The sequence below is a fragment of the Manis pentadactyla genome, chromosome 9 (assembly GCF_030020395.1).
Source record: "Manis pentadactyla isolate mManPen7 chromosome 9, mManPen7.hap1, whole genome shotgun sequence".
Lineage (NCBI taxonomy): Eukaryota > Metazoa > Chordata > Mammalia > Pholidota > Manidae > Manis > Manis pentadactyla.
The window spans coordinates 103,687,979-103,705,251 of NC_080027.1; the positions used below are offsets into that span (position 1 = coordinate 103,687,979).

The following is a 17,273-nucleotide window of genomic DNA, read 5'->3' on the forward strand; positions in this document are numbered from 1 at the left end:
GTATTTGAATGAATTGGTTGGCCCTTATTTCAAAACTTAGGTACCTCCCACCTGGAATCTGAAGGCCATCAGATTTCTGTAACTTGTCCCTGCTAGGAAAATCAACCCTGTGTTTAGAGGAGCAGGACAGGTTCAGAAGGAAGTTGATTGAAAAGCCGTCTATTTCCCTGCCTCACGGATACCCGTGGCCAGTTTCACTTCCCCTATTAACTCCTCAGCCTGGCATTGCTGGCCTTTTGCTGCCCTCGGTGGGTGTGGGTGGTACCCTAGTGTGTATCTGGAGGGCAGAGGTCCTGGCAGGCGTGGCAGACACTTTTCCAGTGGCAGTGTCTGGTTCTGGCTCCCAGCTAGTGCTCCCAGCAGTGCTGAATCTCTGTGGCATGGCCTCCAGAGAAATTCTGGCTGCCGGTAAACCCGCAAAGACAGCACATTGTGCCCTCACAGAGCATCTGTCATTAGTACCAGGGAATGCTATTGACACTTAGGCACTGGGGTGATAAACAGAATGACTGTCTACTGTCCCCTTTGTTTGGTAGGAAGTGCAGCTCAGAAGAGATGACCAGAGGTTTGAGTTGCAAGGCCTTGAGCAGGGTGCCGCCTACCCTGTCTCCTTGGTTGCCTTTAAGGGTGATCGCCGGAGCAGGAGTGTGTCCACCACCCTTTCCACAGGTAAGCTGGACTCTGCACTCTGAACGGGGCTGCCATGGAGGACAAGCATTGTAAAAGCCAGAGAAGGTGTCCAAGGGGGAGTGAGTAGATACAGAGCCATGGGTCTCTAGACGCAGGGAAATGGAAATGGGGCTATGGGTTCAAAAGAAATCCGTCCCGTGGTAGAGAGACTGATGGAGGGGTGAAATGGAGTGTTCCTTTAGCAGAGTGGGGGGAGTCGAGCCAGGGGAGCAAGTGGTGTGAACTTAAGCTTATCTTTAATGTACTTGGAGGGTTTGATGAGATCAGAGAGAGAGAGAGAAAAACAAGATGTGAGTGAAGAGCTGGAAGAAACAAAGTAGTAGGTTATGAAATAATTTCTAAACAAAATAAATTATCTTAAAAGAGGGGACTAGCCCCAGTCTCCTTCTTCCTTCCCTTCTCCTAATGACCCCATTCCTTTGCTTGGCCCCCAGTTGGTGCCCGTTTTCCACACCCTTCAGACTGCAGTCAAGTTCAGCAGAACAGCAACGCCGCCAGTGGCCTGTACACCATCTACCTGCACGGGGACGCCAGCCAGCCCCTGCAGGTGTACTGTGACATGGACACGGATGGAGGCGGCTGGATTGTGAGTCACACAGAGCCCTGGGCAGCTCAGGCAGGGCCTTGTTTCTCAGCCTAGGGAACTCTATTTCTTCTTTGTCCTGGGAGAGAGGGGCTTTGGAGACTTACAGCTGTTTTTAGAGAGCCCCCCGCCCTGCTCCACTGTCAAGAATAAAGCCTGAAGCACTTCACACTGGGATCCAGCAGACTTGGTTAAACTCAGGTCGATGATTGTGAAGAATTTATCACTATCTAATTATACCCCCACACAAAAGCTTTAGATACCCACAAATAAGAGAGATTATTCTATTTTACAGGTAGGTAAATTAAGCCCCACAAGAAGTGCCTTAGTCAAGTCACTCAAGTCAATGACAAACTTGAGACCAGATTTCAGAACTCCAGCCTCCTAGATCATTGGTCTTCCCAATGGGTCATCTCAGGCCATCCACGGTGGAAATGCGTGACCTCTTTGGGGTCTCAGTCCTTTGAGTTGGGACCCTTTGTCCAGGTTTTGCATCTCAGCTCCACAGTATGGAAGCAAGGCCTTTGAGACTTTACTTGAAAGGCTAAAGCCTGAAAGGAGGAAACTTGGCAGTGTTCTGATTGTCCCTTTTCTGTGTGGAGTTTTTATTCTCTTGAGCCCTTGTTGGTTTAAACCACATGGCACCTACTTTGATCGCATTGGCCTGATTCAATTATGTCAAGAGCTGCTTTGAGGGTTGCTATCTTATTTCTCCATCTACGCCTCAGCCCCTTCTCGCTGTGCCTGAACAGATAGAGCCTCTCACTGCTCCAAACCAGCATGCCGCCTTACCCATTGTGCATCTGCCACTCACTGTGGGAAGGAAAAAGCATAATCTCATGGTGCTCAAACTATATTCATTCACACATTCGCTCAGGGGCCCAGGAAACCAGACACTTGAGCAGCCACGGATAAAATGATCCCATCTGATAAGCAGTGAGGAAGAAAAATTATTACCCACACAGCTGCATCCGATGGCTAAAAGGCAATACTTGAGTTGGTCGGGGGACATCCCAATTGACTTTTAAAAATAATGGAACAGAACGTAACTTGGGAGGTCTTTCACCTGACCAGACCTGTAGGCAGTACCTGCTGCTTTTCATCAGCAACATTGTAGCCATCAGCATTCTTTCCCTTCGGGCTTGAAGTCAGTCCCTTCCTTGCTTTTGTGCCCATAATTGCCCAGTGGCAGGATGTTTTTATTGTCTAGTATGGGCTTTTTGGAAGCCAGCCTCTTATAAGGAAGGAGATTTTTGTCTAGGGCAACTTTTGGAAAGAGACCTGCTAGTCCTTCTCCCTGGGAATACCCATGACTTTTTCCCACAAATACTTATCGAGTGTCTATTATGTGTCAAGCATTGTCTTATATACTCAAGAACCAGCAGCAAAACGAAGACCAAAGTCCCTGCCCTCAAGGAGCTTGCCTTTTACATCCTGCCCACACAAATGACTGCTGCTAGTGATGCCCAGGCTCTTGTTTGCAGAGTCAAAGAATGAATTTCGCAAACACCTAAGGTAGGAGAGCCAGGGAGAGGCTTTTATTGAGAGATACAGTGAGAGGACAGAGCTCCAAGGGAATCCGTGGTAGTGCGTTGTCTAGGGGTTTTATAGGCAGTTGAGGATTTTTGGGAACCGGATAAAGGCTTAGGGATGTGGACTTGTTAAGTGGTCCCTGAATATTTAGAATTAACTTAAACTTCCTGTTCTGACTTCTCCCTGAGATACCGGTGCCTTGGTCTGGGAGCATATCAAACAAGGCTGCCTGCTCAGCCCCCAAGGTGGGCTGAGATATTGTTTGCTAAAGAGCAAGTTAAGAATCTTACTTGTTAACTTCCTGGGTGTTAAAATGCAATCTTATCTTTAAGGCAGAATCCTTCCTGCCTTTTACTATGTTGTTGATGACTGGGCTTGCATGCTAAATTAGTTGCCTAGTTTGCAAATCACTTCATCAGGTCTGAAGGAGGAAAGACAGCACATAGGCCTGGGCCTTTTAGCATGCTAAAGTAAGTCTTACACATGATTACAAATGATTAACATAATAAAAACATGTGCTGCTCTTCTTTATCTAGGGAATATTAACTGATCTCACTGAAGAATGACTCTATAGCTTAATGTTTAACACAGAGTTTTGGTAGGGGGTTTCCTTGCATGTAGTTACATTGCTCTGACTGTAATTATTTTGCTTTGCTTTTTCTGGAGTCTCTCACCCTACTCTGACTACGCCTACGGTCCCTGTCTCACTAGAACACTGAGGTCAATTCTAGAAATGGTAAAATCACTCTGCATTGTAAGCCACTTCCAGTCCCCCACCCTTCCCAAGTCTTGTTGAGGACACAGACTCCTGGAGGTAGTACGTGAACTGAAGTTCTGTAGGGTTCTCCTCATAGCTCTGGAAAACGTGGAGTCCTGCCATCTCCACCAGATCTTTTACCGATGGTGTCCATGTGTCTTGGGTTCAAGAGTCTTTTGTCACCGAAAGATGTCCTTCGTACATTGCTCTTTTCAACTGAGCTTCTAAAATCCTTTTAAGGAAATTCTTCTCCAACCCAGGTAGCAAGAATACAATTTGATTAACAAGCCAGAAGAACTCTGTCCTAAGGTAATTGAGGCCATGTCTGTGGGTGGGAGGCCGGAATGAGGACGATCAGGGAACATTTGAGCGTCTCAAATATTTCTGTCTTTGTTTTCCATCTTATGAGTTTTAAGGACTACATTTGAGCTCTCTCCAAGGCATTAAAATGAGATTTTCATTTTTTTTTCTCCTTATTTAATCATTCATGGCATCAAGTAAATTCTAGAGTACAATGACAGCTCTGTAGTATAAAGCCAGACAGAAAGAGATTTTTTTTTCCCCTTGAGATTTATTTGCTTAGGGGCTTCTGTTATCTCAAATGGTTCATTATAAAGTGTTTCTATCTCATAGAATGGAAATAGACTAGATTCTGAATGAGTCAATTAAGGCTGCCTGATCAAGATGTACAAATGATCCCTGTGGGTCAGTTCATTTGGAATCTGACATAATAAAATGCAAACTAACATTCATTGAGATATAATTATAACTTATTATATCTGTATGTGCCAGACTCTGGCCTCAATCCTTTATGATTTATCATGATTAATGATCTTGCTGAAGCCTTGATTTAAGAGCATGACAAATGGACTATTAACACCTTGATCTAATAATTTACAGAAGTGAGGCTTGTCAAGGTTAGCAAACTTGCCCAAGGACACAACTAGTAATTGTAAAGTTGGATCTAAAGCGTGATGCAGAGTATCAGAACCATTAAAAAAAAATATTTTTCTAGCCAAGCTGAAGCATTATTACAAAAAAAAAAATCAGTTGGAAAGCTCCTGTCATCCTTGGGCACCATGTTCACTGACTGAATAATGCCTTTGCAACACATCTGTCCTAGACTGGCAGGACTGGATTGGAGCCGGACTTTTAAGATAACTAATTATGCACGTAGAAACATAATTTGACTCTATATACATTGGAACCAAACACACATCTGCCTTAGGATTCCACTGTCTGTGATACAGGAATGGTCCCACGGAAGGAACTGGAAACTAGGCATCATGCTAGGAAATTAACAATTAACCTCAAAATCTTCAGAAGTGCCTTTTGGAAAATAGACTCAGTAGAGCTGGTATTTTCAAACTTTCTGATGGAAAGATGAGATCTGTGTTTTATCCTAACATCAGCCACTACTTATTTTAGCTGTATGACTCTGACTGCTTTTCTGAACTTTCACATCCATGGAGTGGGGTCACTGCTTGCCCTGGAGCCAGGCAGTTAGCAAAGGCACAAAAAACAGTTGTTACTTAACTGAATAAATGATGGAAGTAATGAAGGCAGCCAAGAGAGGAAGGGGAGGTCTCTGAAAGATGGACAGGAGAAAAGGGGACCAAGAGCCGCAGCATCCGTGCAGTGTGTAATGATTGGCCCTGGTCGTTCCTAAGTTCTGTCCGGCAGTTCTTTGCCATTACCCCTCCTGCCCCACCTGTACACGCACCATCTTGCTTAGTTCTCCCAGCACCTCGGAGGCAGGCATTTCCCTCCCTTCTAACCTGTTTGTCAGTGAACTGACCCCAGGCTCAGTCATAGAAATGATGGACTCAGCAACCCCCTGCCAGGAGGTGGCCACACTCTGCCCGAGGGCTTAGGGCTTCCCCTGCACACTGATGCCTTAGTGGGCCAGCAAACAAGGACAGCGCTTCAGAAGGAGTTAAATGTGAGCTCCCACACGGAGCTTCCAGCATTGCTGCAGGCAGCCTGCTCTTTCCCCAGAGAAAAATGTGAAGGATGCACAAACATTAGGAGGTTTATCTTACCAAAGTCAAGATAATGTGTTTTACTTATAGTACATGCTATGGTGGAAAGGAGGGAGATGGATTTTGTGTTGGAGCTTCTCTGGTTGAATGAATAAAAAGGGAAGTAGGTAGAGGAAAGAGTGTGATTCCTGCTTTCCAGAACTCCGGAGTCCTTTCTGAGGTTAGATGAGATGCTGTTTGTTTAGCGTGGCTCTCAGAGTCATGAGGAATTATATGCAGTATCATTTCTAATTGTAAACTCTGAGTGCTCAGCTTTTGGGTATGTTTTAGGCTTACTTTGTGTAAAAGAAGCCAGTTTATTCTGACTGGAGCTGCCTTCCTTCCCCAAATAGAGGACTTTTTGAAAATAAAACCACCCATACTCCCATGATACAGTATGCAGCTAGGCCTCCATGTCCTCAGGTCTCACTCATCCACCCCTTGCACTGAGGCTCCTGCCCTCATCTCTCAGTCACACAGCTTTGGCCGAGGTCACCACTGACTTCTGTGTCACTAATGCCTACGGATGGGATAGATACGTTCCTTGGCCTCTCCTCAGCATCTCCCCCCTTGACTGCCCCTTCCTCCTCGTGCTCTTGGTGATTGCACATTTTCCTATCATCCTTCTACGTCTCTACTTGCTCCTTGCTGGACCCCGTCCCCATGTGGCTGGTTTATACTGGAGGTCCTCAAGGCTTGATTCCAGGCCATTTTCTCTTTTCATTGTCTGTTTTCTTCCAAGGTGGTCTCATCCTTTTCCAATGGCTTCATTTTCCTCTCTCTGTCCCAGTGGCTTTCTATGGGCTGCACTCCTCTACACCAAATTTCAACACCAAATTCCATGGTATGAGAACATAAACTATGTTTTCTGTGGCAAAGTTGTCTCTGGCAGTCCCTTCTAAGTGGTGATTCAGTGGTGCAAGCTGATTCTGACGTGCGGCTCTGCCCTGGCTGCACAGAGCCATTGCCAACGCACCATGGCGTGTGCCATGGAGGAGAGCACGGAGAGCCCCCGTCCAGTGCTCCCCATTACAGTCCTATGGTGGGAACAAGTCACATGGCTGCAGCTTAACTGCATGGAGGCTGGAAAAGGAAGTCTTCCTGTGTGCCCAGGGAGTGTGGAGTGGGCCTTGGTGAACACCTACCATCATCTCAGACATACCCTCACCGTCATAGGTGTGGCCTAGGTCTCTCTAGAACTCAAGCTCTTACATCTGCCTCTCCCATGCCATCTTCATTCACCAGGCTACTCAGGAGTGACTCACACTAACCGTGTCCCCAGTGAGCTCACGTGCATTCACATAACCTGTCCTCTCTGAAAGCCCCCATCTCAGAATTGCATCTGGTGCCCCAAGAATCTTCCTTGGCTTCCTTCTCTCTTAGTTCCTCTGTCAAGGATCTGCATCTGCCAGATTTACCTTCTGTCCGCTGTCAGGGCAGCCTCCGGGCCCTGCCGCCAGCCTCCTTCCCTCAGTCATGTCTGTTCAAGTGTGTCGGTGCAAGACAGCCCTCTCTCTCGTCAGGTCTTCCAGCGGCGGAACACGGGGCAGCTGGATTTCTTCAAGCGTTGGCGGACCTATGTGGAAGGCTTCGGGGACCCCATGAAGGAGTTCTGGCTTGGTATGATCCCTGAGAATCCAGGAGGGCTGGTTGTGGAGGGGAGATGTCTCCCTCAGAAAGCTGGTCAGGCTGCTCAGGGAAGCTCACCACACTCAGCATGAGGTCCAAGTGGCAGGGCACACCGAGCAACCCTCCGAGCAGTGTGTGGGTGGGGCACGCGGCTGGGAGGCCTTCGTGTGCTCCGCGCTGGGGAGGGGCCGGCCTGCCACAGCTGCTCCTTATGCTGCGTCCGAGCCCCCTAAGAGCTGCCTGGGGCCCGAGCTTCTCAGACAGCAGAGGACAAAAGCAGTTGCTCGATTGGGATTTGGGGCTGTTGTTGGGAGGTTATAGAAATAGTCCCTAAATTCTGCTCGTAATGCCCATCATTATTTTTTCCCTTTTCCTTCTGCTCTATTCTGAGCAGATGTTCACAGAGAGTAAAAAAGCCAAGTACATCAATTGGGAAATGAAGCATTAAAAAATCATAACTGGGATGCTCACTGTCTGATAGAGTAGAAGATGCTTGTGGTTCGCGTGGTACCAAATCTCTTTGGAGACCATAGAGTGAGGTGTGGGCCTCCCCCCACGTGGTGAGACAAGCGGGCCCTGAATAGAGCTGTCCAGGCTTCAGAGGGGGGGAGTCAAGGGGGCCATGTTCATCCCAGGGTCACCCTGACTACTCCCTCCCAGAGGACATGGTTCCCAGACTCGTTAGCACGACTGTGCTCAAGGAAAATAAGAGGAGTAAATGAGCAGGCGAAAGAGGCAATGTGGGGAGGGCTCCTGCTGGCCGTGGAGGTGAAGGCTAAGGTGACTGCGGGGCTGAAAGGCTCGTGTGCCGGTGGTGAGCGCTCCCACGAGTCGGCTAACTGGCTGCTGGAAATCTATTCCTTACTTTTAGGACTTGACAAGCTACACAGCCTCACCACTGGCTCTCCTGCCCGATATGAGGTGAGAGTGGACTTGCAGACCGCCAACGAATCCGCCTATGCCATATATGATTTCTTCCAAGTGGCCTCCAGCAAGGAGCGGTACAAGCTCACTGTCGGGAAATACAGAGGCACGGCAGGTAAGGAAAAGCGTCTCGTCCTGCTGGTAAGGAAAAGGAGTCTCTTGCTGTCTGTGTGACTACAGATTGGTTTGCCACATGCCATGATCTGGGGCATGGAAAGGCCTTGCTCCCTGCAGGGGGCTGGGGTGAGCAGAGTCGTTGAAACAATCCTTGACCACCGTAAAATGGAAACTTTTGTGCGTTATACATCCATCCCCTCCACCAGGAAAAACCCTCCTCTTACACTCCCCAGATTTGGGCTATGCTACATAAGCTGAAGAACCCATGCTCTGAGCAACTGCATGGTGCCTGTCCCCCTTCCCCTTTCGTTCAGTTTCAGGGGTGTGGAGCCATCCTTGCACCACAGTGTGTGTGTGTGTGTGTGTGTGTGTGTGTGTGTGTGTGTGTGTGTGAACATTTAAATATTTTGTGGCACTTTGCCATAAATAAAGACAGAAAAATGAAAGTGCTGATTCAAACAATAGGATATGTGAATCTCATTAACTTCTTACAACTGTGACAACAGAGAAATTAGCAGTTCAGCGGACAGCGAGCCATCCTTAGCCTCAATTAGCTGCTCATTGGAGTTAAGCCAGTTGATGGTGTGTTCAGTTGTGAAAGAAAAGAACAAAATTGAGCAAGTATTGGAGTATTGGAATTATGCCATTGAATATTTTATTTAAGAGAGGGGGGGCAGTTATTACTTTAATATTATATTTTAAACCCGTGTTTATAGTTTTTAAAACCCTAGCCCAGTAAGTCTGTTTGGCTTTGCATGTTTTTGACTTTCGTGTAACTAGGTTGGAATGAGTTACCAGCCATACTGACTGAATGACTGTATAAGACGTTGGTAAGGGGCTCTCCCTTTAGACTCACATGTGAACAGACAAATGCTAATACAAATAAGTTCTGTGAAGTCAAGTATGTGGTGAGGAGAACAAGGAGCTGCAGGAGTGTGGAGGAGGTGAGCACGCCGGGGGCTGAGGCAATTAAAGGGGGCTTCCTGCAGGGCGGTGGGCTTCAGTGGGCTCTCAAGGTTAGAACTGAGAAGGGAAGAAAGGAAGGGCACTCTAGGCCTGGAGGCATCCAGGGGTGAGCAAGGGCTGAGCTGAGGCCCAGGAAATGGGGCTGGACTCTTGAAGCCTTGCAGGCCTTCTCAAAATTGTCCACTCAAGAACCCCCTGATGGCTGAGGACTGTGAACAGACACTTCTGAGTGTCTGGGCCATGATCTGAAGCTACCAACTGCTAGTGCAAAATTTCTTTCAGGTCTTGTAATTTAAGAAAAAAAATCACATGAATTCTGCAAGTGCTTAGCATGGACCCTACATCCACTGCAAGGATAGTATAAAACACAGAAGTTAGGCCTAGAAACAAGGCAGTTAAAATACAGTTGGGAAATGCAGGTGGACATTCATGTGATTATAAGGATATAACTGAATGTGGGGATTTATAGAGGCCGTTTGTAGGATTTAAGAACTCTGGCGGCCCTGCTCTCCCAGCTCTAGATAAGATTGGACCATTTTCCATGGCTGGCCCCAGGACCTCCCAACTGTTCAGTGCAGAGAGGCTCATGCTGCAGGGTCCCTCAGATCCGCCGCCTCCTGCTCTGGCCTCCATCCACTTGGAGAATATCTGGTCCTCTTCTCTTTCCAGTGACCTGTTCACTCTTGACCGTGGTGATCAGTTAGCCTCCCTTTCTCAGGCTAGAGTGTCTGTCTTCAATGACTCCCTCCTTGGGACCTTCCCCAGGCCAACCGTGGAGTCGGGCGGCCCCTCTGGCCCGTGTCCCACCTCTCTCCCTGACGGCAGCGCCCTCACCACCCCCTGGCCGCGAACCTCATTCCAGCCTGCCTCCCAGGTCTCCTATTCCCATTTCCTCTAGCATTGAAATGGACCTTTCTAGCAGCCTGTCTTAAAATAATGCACTAAATGAACTGATGCTAATGGGAAAATGAATGAAAGGGAGTCAACATATTCGTGAATTAATGTAATTCTCCTCCCAGATACTCCATCTGCATTTTAACTGTGATTAGGGGATAATTCCTATTGTGAGGTTGTTCAGTGCTGGTCAGTGGAGGATGCATTTTTTAATAGGAACCCTTGAGAGACATTCACACCACACGGCATTTAGGCAGCAATTCAGTCTTCCCATGTGTACCATTGCTCCTACTTTTACATTCAGAATTACAGGGCTGGGGTGAGTGGAGCTGTATCTTTCCTTGTATATGCTGATTGGTTCCCGGAGGACGGTTTTGAAATTTAGGAAGCTCCTGGCTGCTCGTGTTCTAAATGATGAGTACTGTTTAGAGGACAGGGCATTCAAACAGAAGGCAAACATTTTGGTATCTCTGTGCACACGCCAGCCCCTCCTCCAGCTTTTAATTCTGTTACCACCCTGATTAGAATTAGAGACATGCAATCCTTAAATGGTTTAAGAGTTGTCCTCTACTCGGACTTGGTGGCCCTTCAACTTTTGTTTTCCCTGGAGTCATAAGAGAGAGCCCATTGTTCATCAAGACAGGAAGACTCCAGCAGGGCAATGCTGTATACATTTAGTTTCTGATTCTGAATCTTGGAGTTGAGGCACATCTCATGAGCTTTACCTTCAAGATGCCATTCCTCTCTTTAGTGATTATATTGAAAACATAAATAGATGTTTGGCCTGGTGCAGAATGACGTCTACTTTCACAGCTGATTCCAAGTCCCACCTGCGGCAGACTCAGCAGGGCTCAACCAAGGGTGGGGCCACCCCTGCAGCACTTGCAAATGTGACTGAGGGACTCTACCAGCATCTAGTGGGCTGGGGCCAGGCGTGCTAAAGAACCACAGGGAAGAATTGTTCTACCCAAATGCCAGCACCATCCTTGCTTTGAAGCAGATTTTAAAATACTGGTCTTAACTAGAGAAGAGAGAAAAACTTGTTGGGTATGAGAATAAAAGGCAAACCCGGAGATGGCACCACCCACTCCATCACTGGCCCGTGCCTGGTCCCAGGGTGGAAGATGCACAAGGCCCAGATAAGCTGTGGGCGGGTGAAGCTTAGGGTTGTGCGTGGGTGGCTGCTCCTGGGCTGAGGTGGCTCAGCTGCTGGGCCATCTTTCTTGGCTCAGGAAGGAGAAGAGTTCCATCTCAGTGTGATGTTTTGATGAGATGGATGACAGCTTGGTGGCCCCACAGTGGGCTTTTATGGGCCACTACCAACTCCTCCAAACCACCTCCTGGGAACACCCAGCATCCCCCCCAGAGTCACTGTACCAGAAGTGAGGGTTGCTTATTTCTCATCAGATGGTTTCTTCTAAAACCCCTATAAAAGAGAGGTTGTCTAGCCACCGTTGTTTTTTCTGCTTTAACTTACTTAGAGGAGATATACTCAGTAAATCAGAATACTGTCCCAGCTGGGGCCTGATGACTAGAGAAAAGTTATTTTTTGATTTACAAGTATACTCAGTGTTTATACTCCGGACCTCAGTATGGCCGAGAAAGAGAGAAAATCCATCTGCAGGTAACACCCCCACCCTCTGGCTAAAGCCTCTTCATCTTTCTTTATCCCAGTGCCCAAGATTGGATAACCACAAATGAATCTTTAAGCAGTAGCCTCTGCACAGATTCTGAGAAAATAGCTCTGGGAACTCTCTGTGCAAGTTAGGTAATCTGTGATCATTAAGAAAGCCATCGTGTGTGGTTTTAAGCTGTAGTTAACTCTCTGCAAAGAGGAAATGTGTGTGAATAGAGTGACAGTGTGCCTTTCTGTGATTGGACAAACCCATGGGGGCAGAGTCATTTAGGTGTGCCATCACGGGAGTGGCCTACCTGGCCCTGTGCTCGCTCTTCCCGTGCTTGTGAGGCATGGAGGAGCTGCTGTTCAAGCTGCTAAGTCAGAGGGACAAATTGGGACCCTCCCTTTTCACAAGGTGTTGGCAATTCTTTACTTATCTGCTCTTGAGACAAAGGGCCTTCTTTGTGTTCCCTGGTCCTAGCGTGGTGCTAGGCCAGAGCAGGCATCCTGAGGACTCCTGAAGAAACGAGTGAAGTCACAAGGCAAAAGATCTCAAACTTTAGCTTGCATCTTGTCATCCCTTTGGATGTTAAAGCACAGAGTGCAGTTTTGGGTTCTATAGGTTGGGGTGAGTCCTGAGAATGTGCATTTCTAACAAGTTTCCAGGTGATGCTGAGCTGCTGGACCAGGGATCCCCTCTGAGAACCACTGCTGTGAACTGAAGGCGATGGCTTGCTCTTGCTAGCATAACGCAAGTTCTCTGTTGAAATAAGGATGCTGTAGGCAAACTGGTGACTCAGAAAGAACCCTGGACTTGGAATCCAAGGACCAAGATTTGAGTCTTGGCTCGGCTGTTTGTGACCTTGACAAATCCTTGGGTCAGACCTCTGTGAATTTGTTTCCTTAAGGGACTAAAAGCTGCCCAGCCCACCTCGCAGGCTTATTGTGGGGTACCAATAAGCATGTATGTGTGGAGATGATCAGTAACGCAGAGCTCAGATGTAAATGTTAGCATCGTTGTTGTAGAAACAGAACCTGGTTAAGCTTGGGATTGATATGGGCCTTTATGGCCCCTTGTACTGAATTAAAAAATCAACTTATGAAAGAATGATAAGACTGATGGAGAAATAGAAATAGAAGTAATTAATTAAAGTGGATTCCAGACAGGGTGTATGAGGCACTAAATTGTATGTATGTGTCCAGAAGGGCTCTTAGAGTTCAAGTGTGTGTGTGGGAGGATCAATAAGGAGACTCTTCTTCAGAGCTGGGCTTTGAGGATCGGTCAGGGTGTGGGCCGAGAAAAAGCAGAGGCATGGGAGGTGGGCCTGTGTCCTCTGCAGGCAGGGTGCCTGGGACAGCAGGCTGTGAGGTCGTGCCCAGGGTGCAGCTACGGTACAGGCCTGCCAAGCAAGGGGGAATGATCACCCTTATATGGGAGGAAGGAGGACACTAGGCCTGAGAGGGTGAAAACAGACGCTTGAGCTTCAGAAGGGCTGGGAAGGCTGCGGTGTGAACCCAGGCCCAGGGCGGCAGCTGTGGGAGCAGGGGGTGCTCCGGGTGATCTGCAGAGAGGCGATGGTTTGATAAGGGGCATGCCAGGATTGCCCGATGTGGCTCAGAGCTCGAGTCTGGGTAGCTGGGGGGATGGCCGAGCCGAGGCAGGGAGGCTGGGAGCCGGCCAGCTGAGTGAGGGGTGCTCAGGTGCTGTGAGGGGGGTTGAAGAGTTTGATCCTTACGTATTCCACAAATGCTGTTGAGGCTTTTGGAGAAACAGGCCTGAAGCTGGGTGACTGGCTGGGAAAGACACTGGGCCTGTGTCGTGTCCTTGTCTTGGCCCTTCTGAGAGAAGAGTGCCCTGGCTGACGGGACCCTCGGCGGCCTCGCATCCAGAGGCTTCCCTCTGAGTCTTCCTTCGAGCCGGGCTCCCACCCACTCAGGGGCAAAGCCGGGGCTCGCACTTCTCATCTCCTCTCTCCTGCAGGGGACGCTCTTACTTACCACAATGGATGGAAGTTTACAACTTTTGACAGAGACAATGATATCGCCCTCAGCAACTGTGCCCTGACACATCATGGTGGCTGGTGGTACAAGAACTGCCACTTGGCCAACCCCAATGGCAGATACGGGGAGACCAAGCATAGTGAGGTAGGTGACAGGTGAACTTCTTGTCCCAGGCTCTGCCCACTCTCAGTCCCCAAAGTGACACCTTCTGTTCTACCCCACCTTTCTGATGCCTTCATTCAGGGTGAGAGAGCCTCTTTGCCCAGCTTGCCTGGCTTCAAGGCCCTCTCTGCCCATCTGTGGCAGCCCTGCTCTGCATCCCTGCCAGCACTTACTGTATGCTTACCGCGTGTGGCGGGGGGAGCTCAGGTGGCCCACTGCTGAATAGAGACCAGTGGTATGGGCTACACACCATCCCTTTGCTAGTTTACACAGGACCCTTAGTTAGCTCGGGCAACTATAAGAAAGTACTTCAGAGTGCGTGACTTAAGCAACAGCCATTTATTTCCCACAGTTCTGGGGCTCAAAAGTCCAGCATCAAGTTGCTGGCAGAATGAGTTCCTGGTGAGAGCTCTCTTTCTGGATAGCTGTCGTTCCACTGAGTCCTCACACAATGGAGAGAGAGCTCAGGTCTCCTCCTCTTCTTAAAAGGGCACTCATCCCATCATGGGGGCCCTACCCTTATGACCTCATCTAAACCCAGTTCCTCCTTAAGGCCCCACCTCCAGATACCATCACATTGGGGATTAGGGTTTCTACATATGCATTTTAGGGGGACACAAACATTCCATCCATAACAGACATTTCATGACTCTTCCTAGTTGTTCTCCTAGTTAAACCAGAGCTGTTTTTCTCCAGTCTTTTGATCACCAGGAAAGCAGAGTCTTTTCTGCCTTAGACCAGACCCACCCTTGATCTGCTTCCTCCAGAGCCACTCAGAGTCAGCGCAGAGCATTGTGCTGAACCAGTGTCCCCATTTCAGGAGCGTGCCCACAGGGCTGAGAGTTCTCAAGGGCTCCCCTCCCCTCCCCTGCTCTGAAACTTTCCTACCAGTGATTTCTCAAACTTGCGTGGCCGGAGAACATCATCTTGACTCAGTGCCGGCTACCAGGCATCTCTTGCCTGCTGCCTCACAGCTTCTTGAAAACTGCATCTTTGTTCCTACTCTTCAGTAATCCATCCCCTCCATGATCTCTGGGAGTCCCCATCCTGGGTTTGTAAATTTCCCATCCTGGATCCTGATCCCAGCCTTCTGGGGGCCGCCTCTCCCAGAACTCACCTTGTACTGATGTTACTGCAAATATCAGCACATCCAAAGTCCAGGCACATTTGGTTACTGTGGCCCTGACAAGGCAGCAGGACTTCCAAATCCTTATGTGATTTTTCAAAGGGAAGAAAAAATTTGCCCCCAGGGAAGCCATGGAGGGTAGGCCCATGAATCATGGGGGCTGCGTGGGGGCTGACTCAGGGAGGCCTGTGATCAGAGATCAGATATTTGAAATGAGCAACCAGTATGCCCTAAACCATCCCCATATTTGCTAATAAAAGACATTCATCTGGTAAATGTGCTTTTCACAGTCTGCAAGGCATTTAGCTTCTTGTTTATTATTTACTTCACAAATTAAAATACATAAAATTGGTCACTTGGGCTCTTTATTGGCCAGGTTGCAAGGTTATTAAGTGAATTAAATATTATTGTGATCACCAGTCAAAAGACATAAAATGAAATTTAGTTTTCAGCAGGCTATTCGTTACCCCAGACCTAATATCTAAACAGTCTAAATTGAAAATGATTTTACACAATTGGCCAATTAATATGTTTATTTTTGCCTTTAATTTTTTGGAAAGAACAAGAGTGAGGCCAGGGTAATTTGATCATTGCTGGCCAGGTGGGCGCTGTGTTACCTTAGCTGCTGCTCCGGCCTCACCCACCCACTGGGCTCAACCCCCCACCCCCAGCCCCACCCATAGGGGCCTCCAAGTCGGCAGCCTCTCAAACTCAGCTGCCCAGCAGAGGGCGCATGTTTCCAGCGTCTGCCCTTCCTCTGGTCATAACTGTTCCAGTCACCACTTGCCCCTCTTTCCCCTCCTCTAAGCAGAGAGGGAGTGGTTTCCCTAGCAAGGAAGCATTCCTTTGTACTGTGACCTGCCTCACCCTCCTCCCAAGCACCTCTTCTTGATGTTGGCTTTTTTATGTAGGGGGTGAACTGGGAGCCGTGGAAAGGACATGAATTCTCCATTCCTTATGTGGAATTGAAAATCCGCCCTCATGGCTACAGCACGGAGCATGTCCCGGACAGAAAGAAGCGGACACTGGGAGAAAACTCGAGAACGTTCTGATGCGCAGTTTGAGCAGTCCTCTGAGTCCTATTTGCAGCCCGGGGATTGGGGCTTTGTATTGGGTGGGGGGTGGGGGTGGCGCCTGGTTAATGGAAGTTTGAAGCATGCTTATAGCTCTGGTTCTGAGGTGGATAACCTGCAGGATGAAGTGTGTCACCGAGCCTCAAACAACAGAGGTTACTTCCCGTCACCTGCGTTTTTGCCCATTCGTACTGGGGGCCTGAAAATCAGCACCATAGAAGTTGCACAGAGTATATGGGAAGCCAGTACTGGGACTGCAGAATTTCTCAGTCTGTCTTCAGTAACAAATATGCAGAATTAGGGGAAAAAAAAAGAAGAGGAAAAAGGAGAAGAAAAGGATCATTTAGTACTTTGCTGATTTGGAAATCTCTGGAAATTGGTATATCTATATCTATATAAAGCTCTGCTAATACAAGTCTCCTCCTTATAAAGAAGCATTAAAGGAGTTCTCATTGATAACCAAGGGGCTGAGGTAGCCTGATGCTTGTCACCTCCCATTTCCACTGGGCTTTGAGGAAAAAGATGTCAGTCTGCCCCCTTTTCTTTAAGAACATGCTGGCGTTATGAAGAAGAATAAGGGGACCCAAAGAGACCAAGATGGATTCACGTGCAGCTAAGTTCTGACTAGTATCCAGCGTGCTGGAAACCAAAGCTTCCACATTGCTGCTATTTTTAAGTGCCCCCTTTCCAGCTATTTGCATAATCACTTTCATAGATCTGCATATGTTGTGAATAAATTCTCACTCATTTCAACTTTAAATACTTTGAGTCTCTTGATAACTGGTTCCTCCCAAAGACTCTTTTCTGGGATTCCCTCTCATGCCGTCAAGTCCTCAGCCTCCCTCCTCTCCCCGGCCCCCTGCACTGCTGGATCTCGGGGTTTTCAGGGCTTGAAAGGGCTTAGCACCAGAACGTAGTGTTTGAATGGAGACCTGGCAAAGTCATCCTTTGAGCTTATTTTCCTATCACTTTGGAAGTTTTTTCTGTAGCAAAGTCTGTGACCATTGAAGTAATTTAAAATCCTATTCAAGAAAAAAAAAAAAGAAACCACTTGATTAAGAAAAATTTGCCTTGTGTCGTTTTCCCCACAGAAGTGCACTTGAAATCTAAATTTAACCTAAGTGCAAGAGGAGGTCCAATTTGTGCATTATGATGGAATTCAGTTGGCTGTGGTCTCTT

At 48.0% G+C, this 17,273-nt stretch overlaps 1 protein-coding gene across 4 annotated transcripts in view; it reads left to right on the forward strand.

Annotated features, from left to right (window-relative positions):
* TNN (tenascin N) overlaps nucleotides 1-16,854 on the forward strand; it is a 55,377-nt gene extending 38,523 nt beyond the window's left edge. For all 4 annotated transcript variants that reach the window (XM_057507891.1, XM_057507892.1, XM_057507890.1 and 1 more), the window contains 6 exons: nucleotides 537-669; nucleotides 1,125-1,276; nucleotides 7,108-7,204; nucleotides 8,085-8,252; nucleotides 13,714-13,877; nucleotides 15,933-16,854. In XM_057507891.1, coding sequence (XP_057363874.1) covers nucleotides 537-669; nucleotides 1,125-1,276; nucleotides 7,108-7,204; nucleotides 8,085-8,252; nucleotides 13,714-13,877; nucleotides 15,933-16,073 — 855 coding nt within the window. In that variant the 3' untranslated portion in view covers nucleotides 16,074-16,854. The remainder of the gene's footprint in view (nucleotides 1-536; nucleotides 670-1,124; nucleotides 1,277-7,107; nucleotides 7,205-8,084; nucleotides 8,253-13,713; nucleotides 13,878-15,932) is intronic.
* Nucleotides 16,855-17,273: the final 419 nt, after the last annotated feature.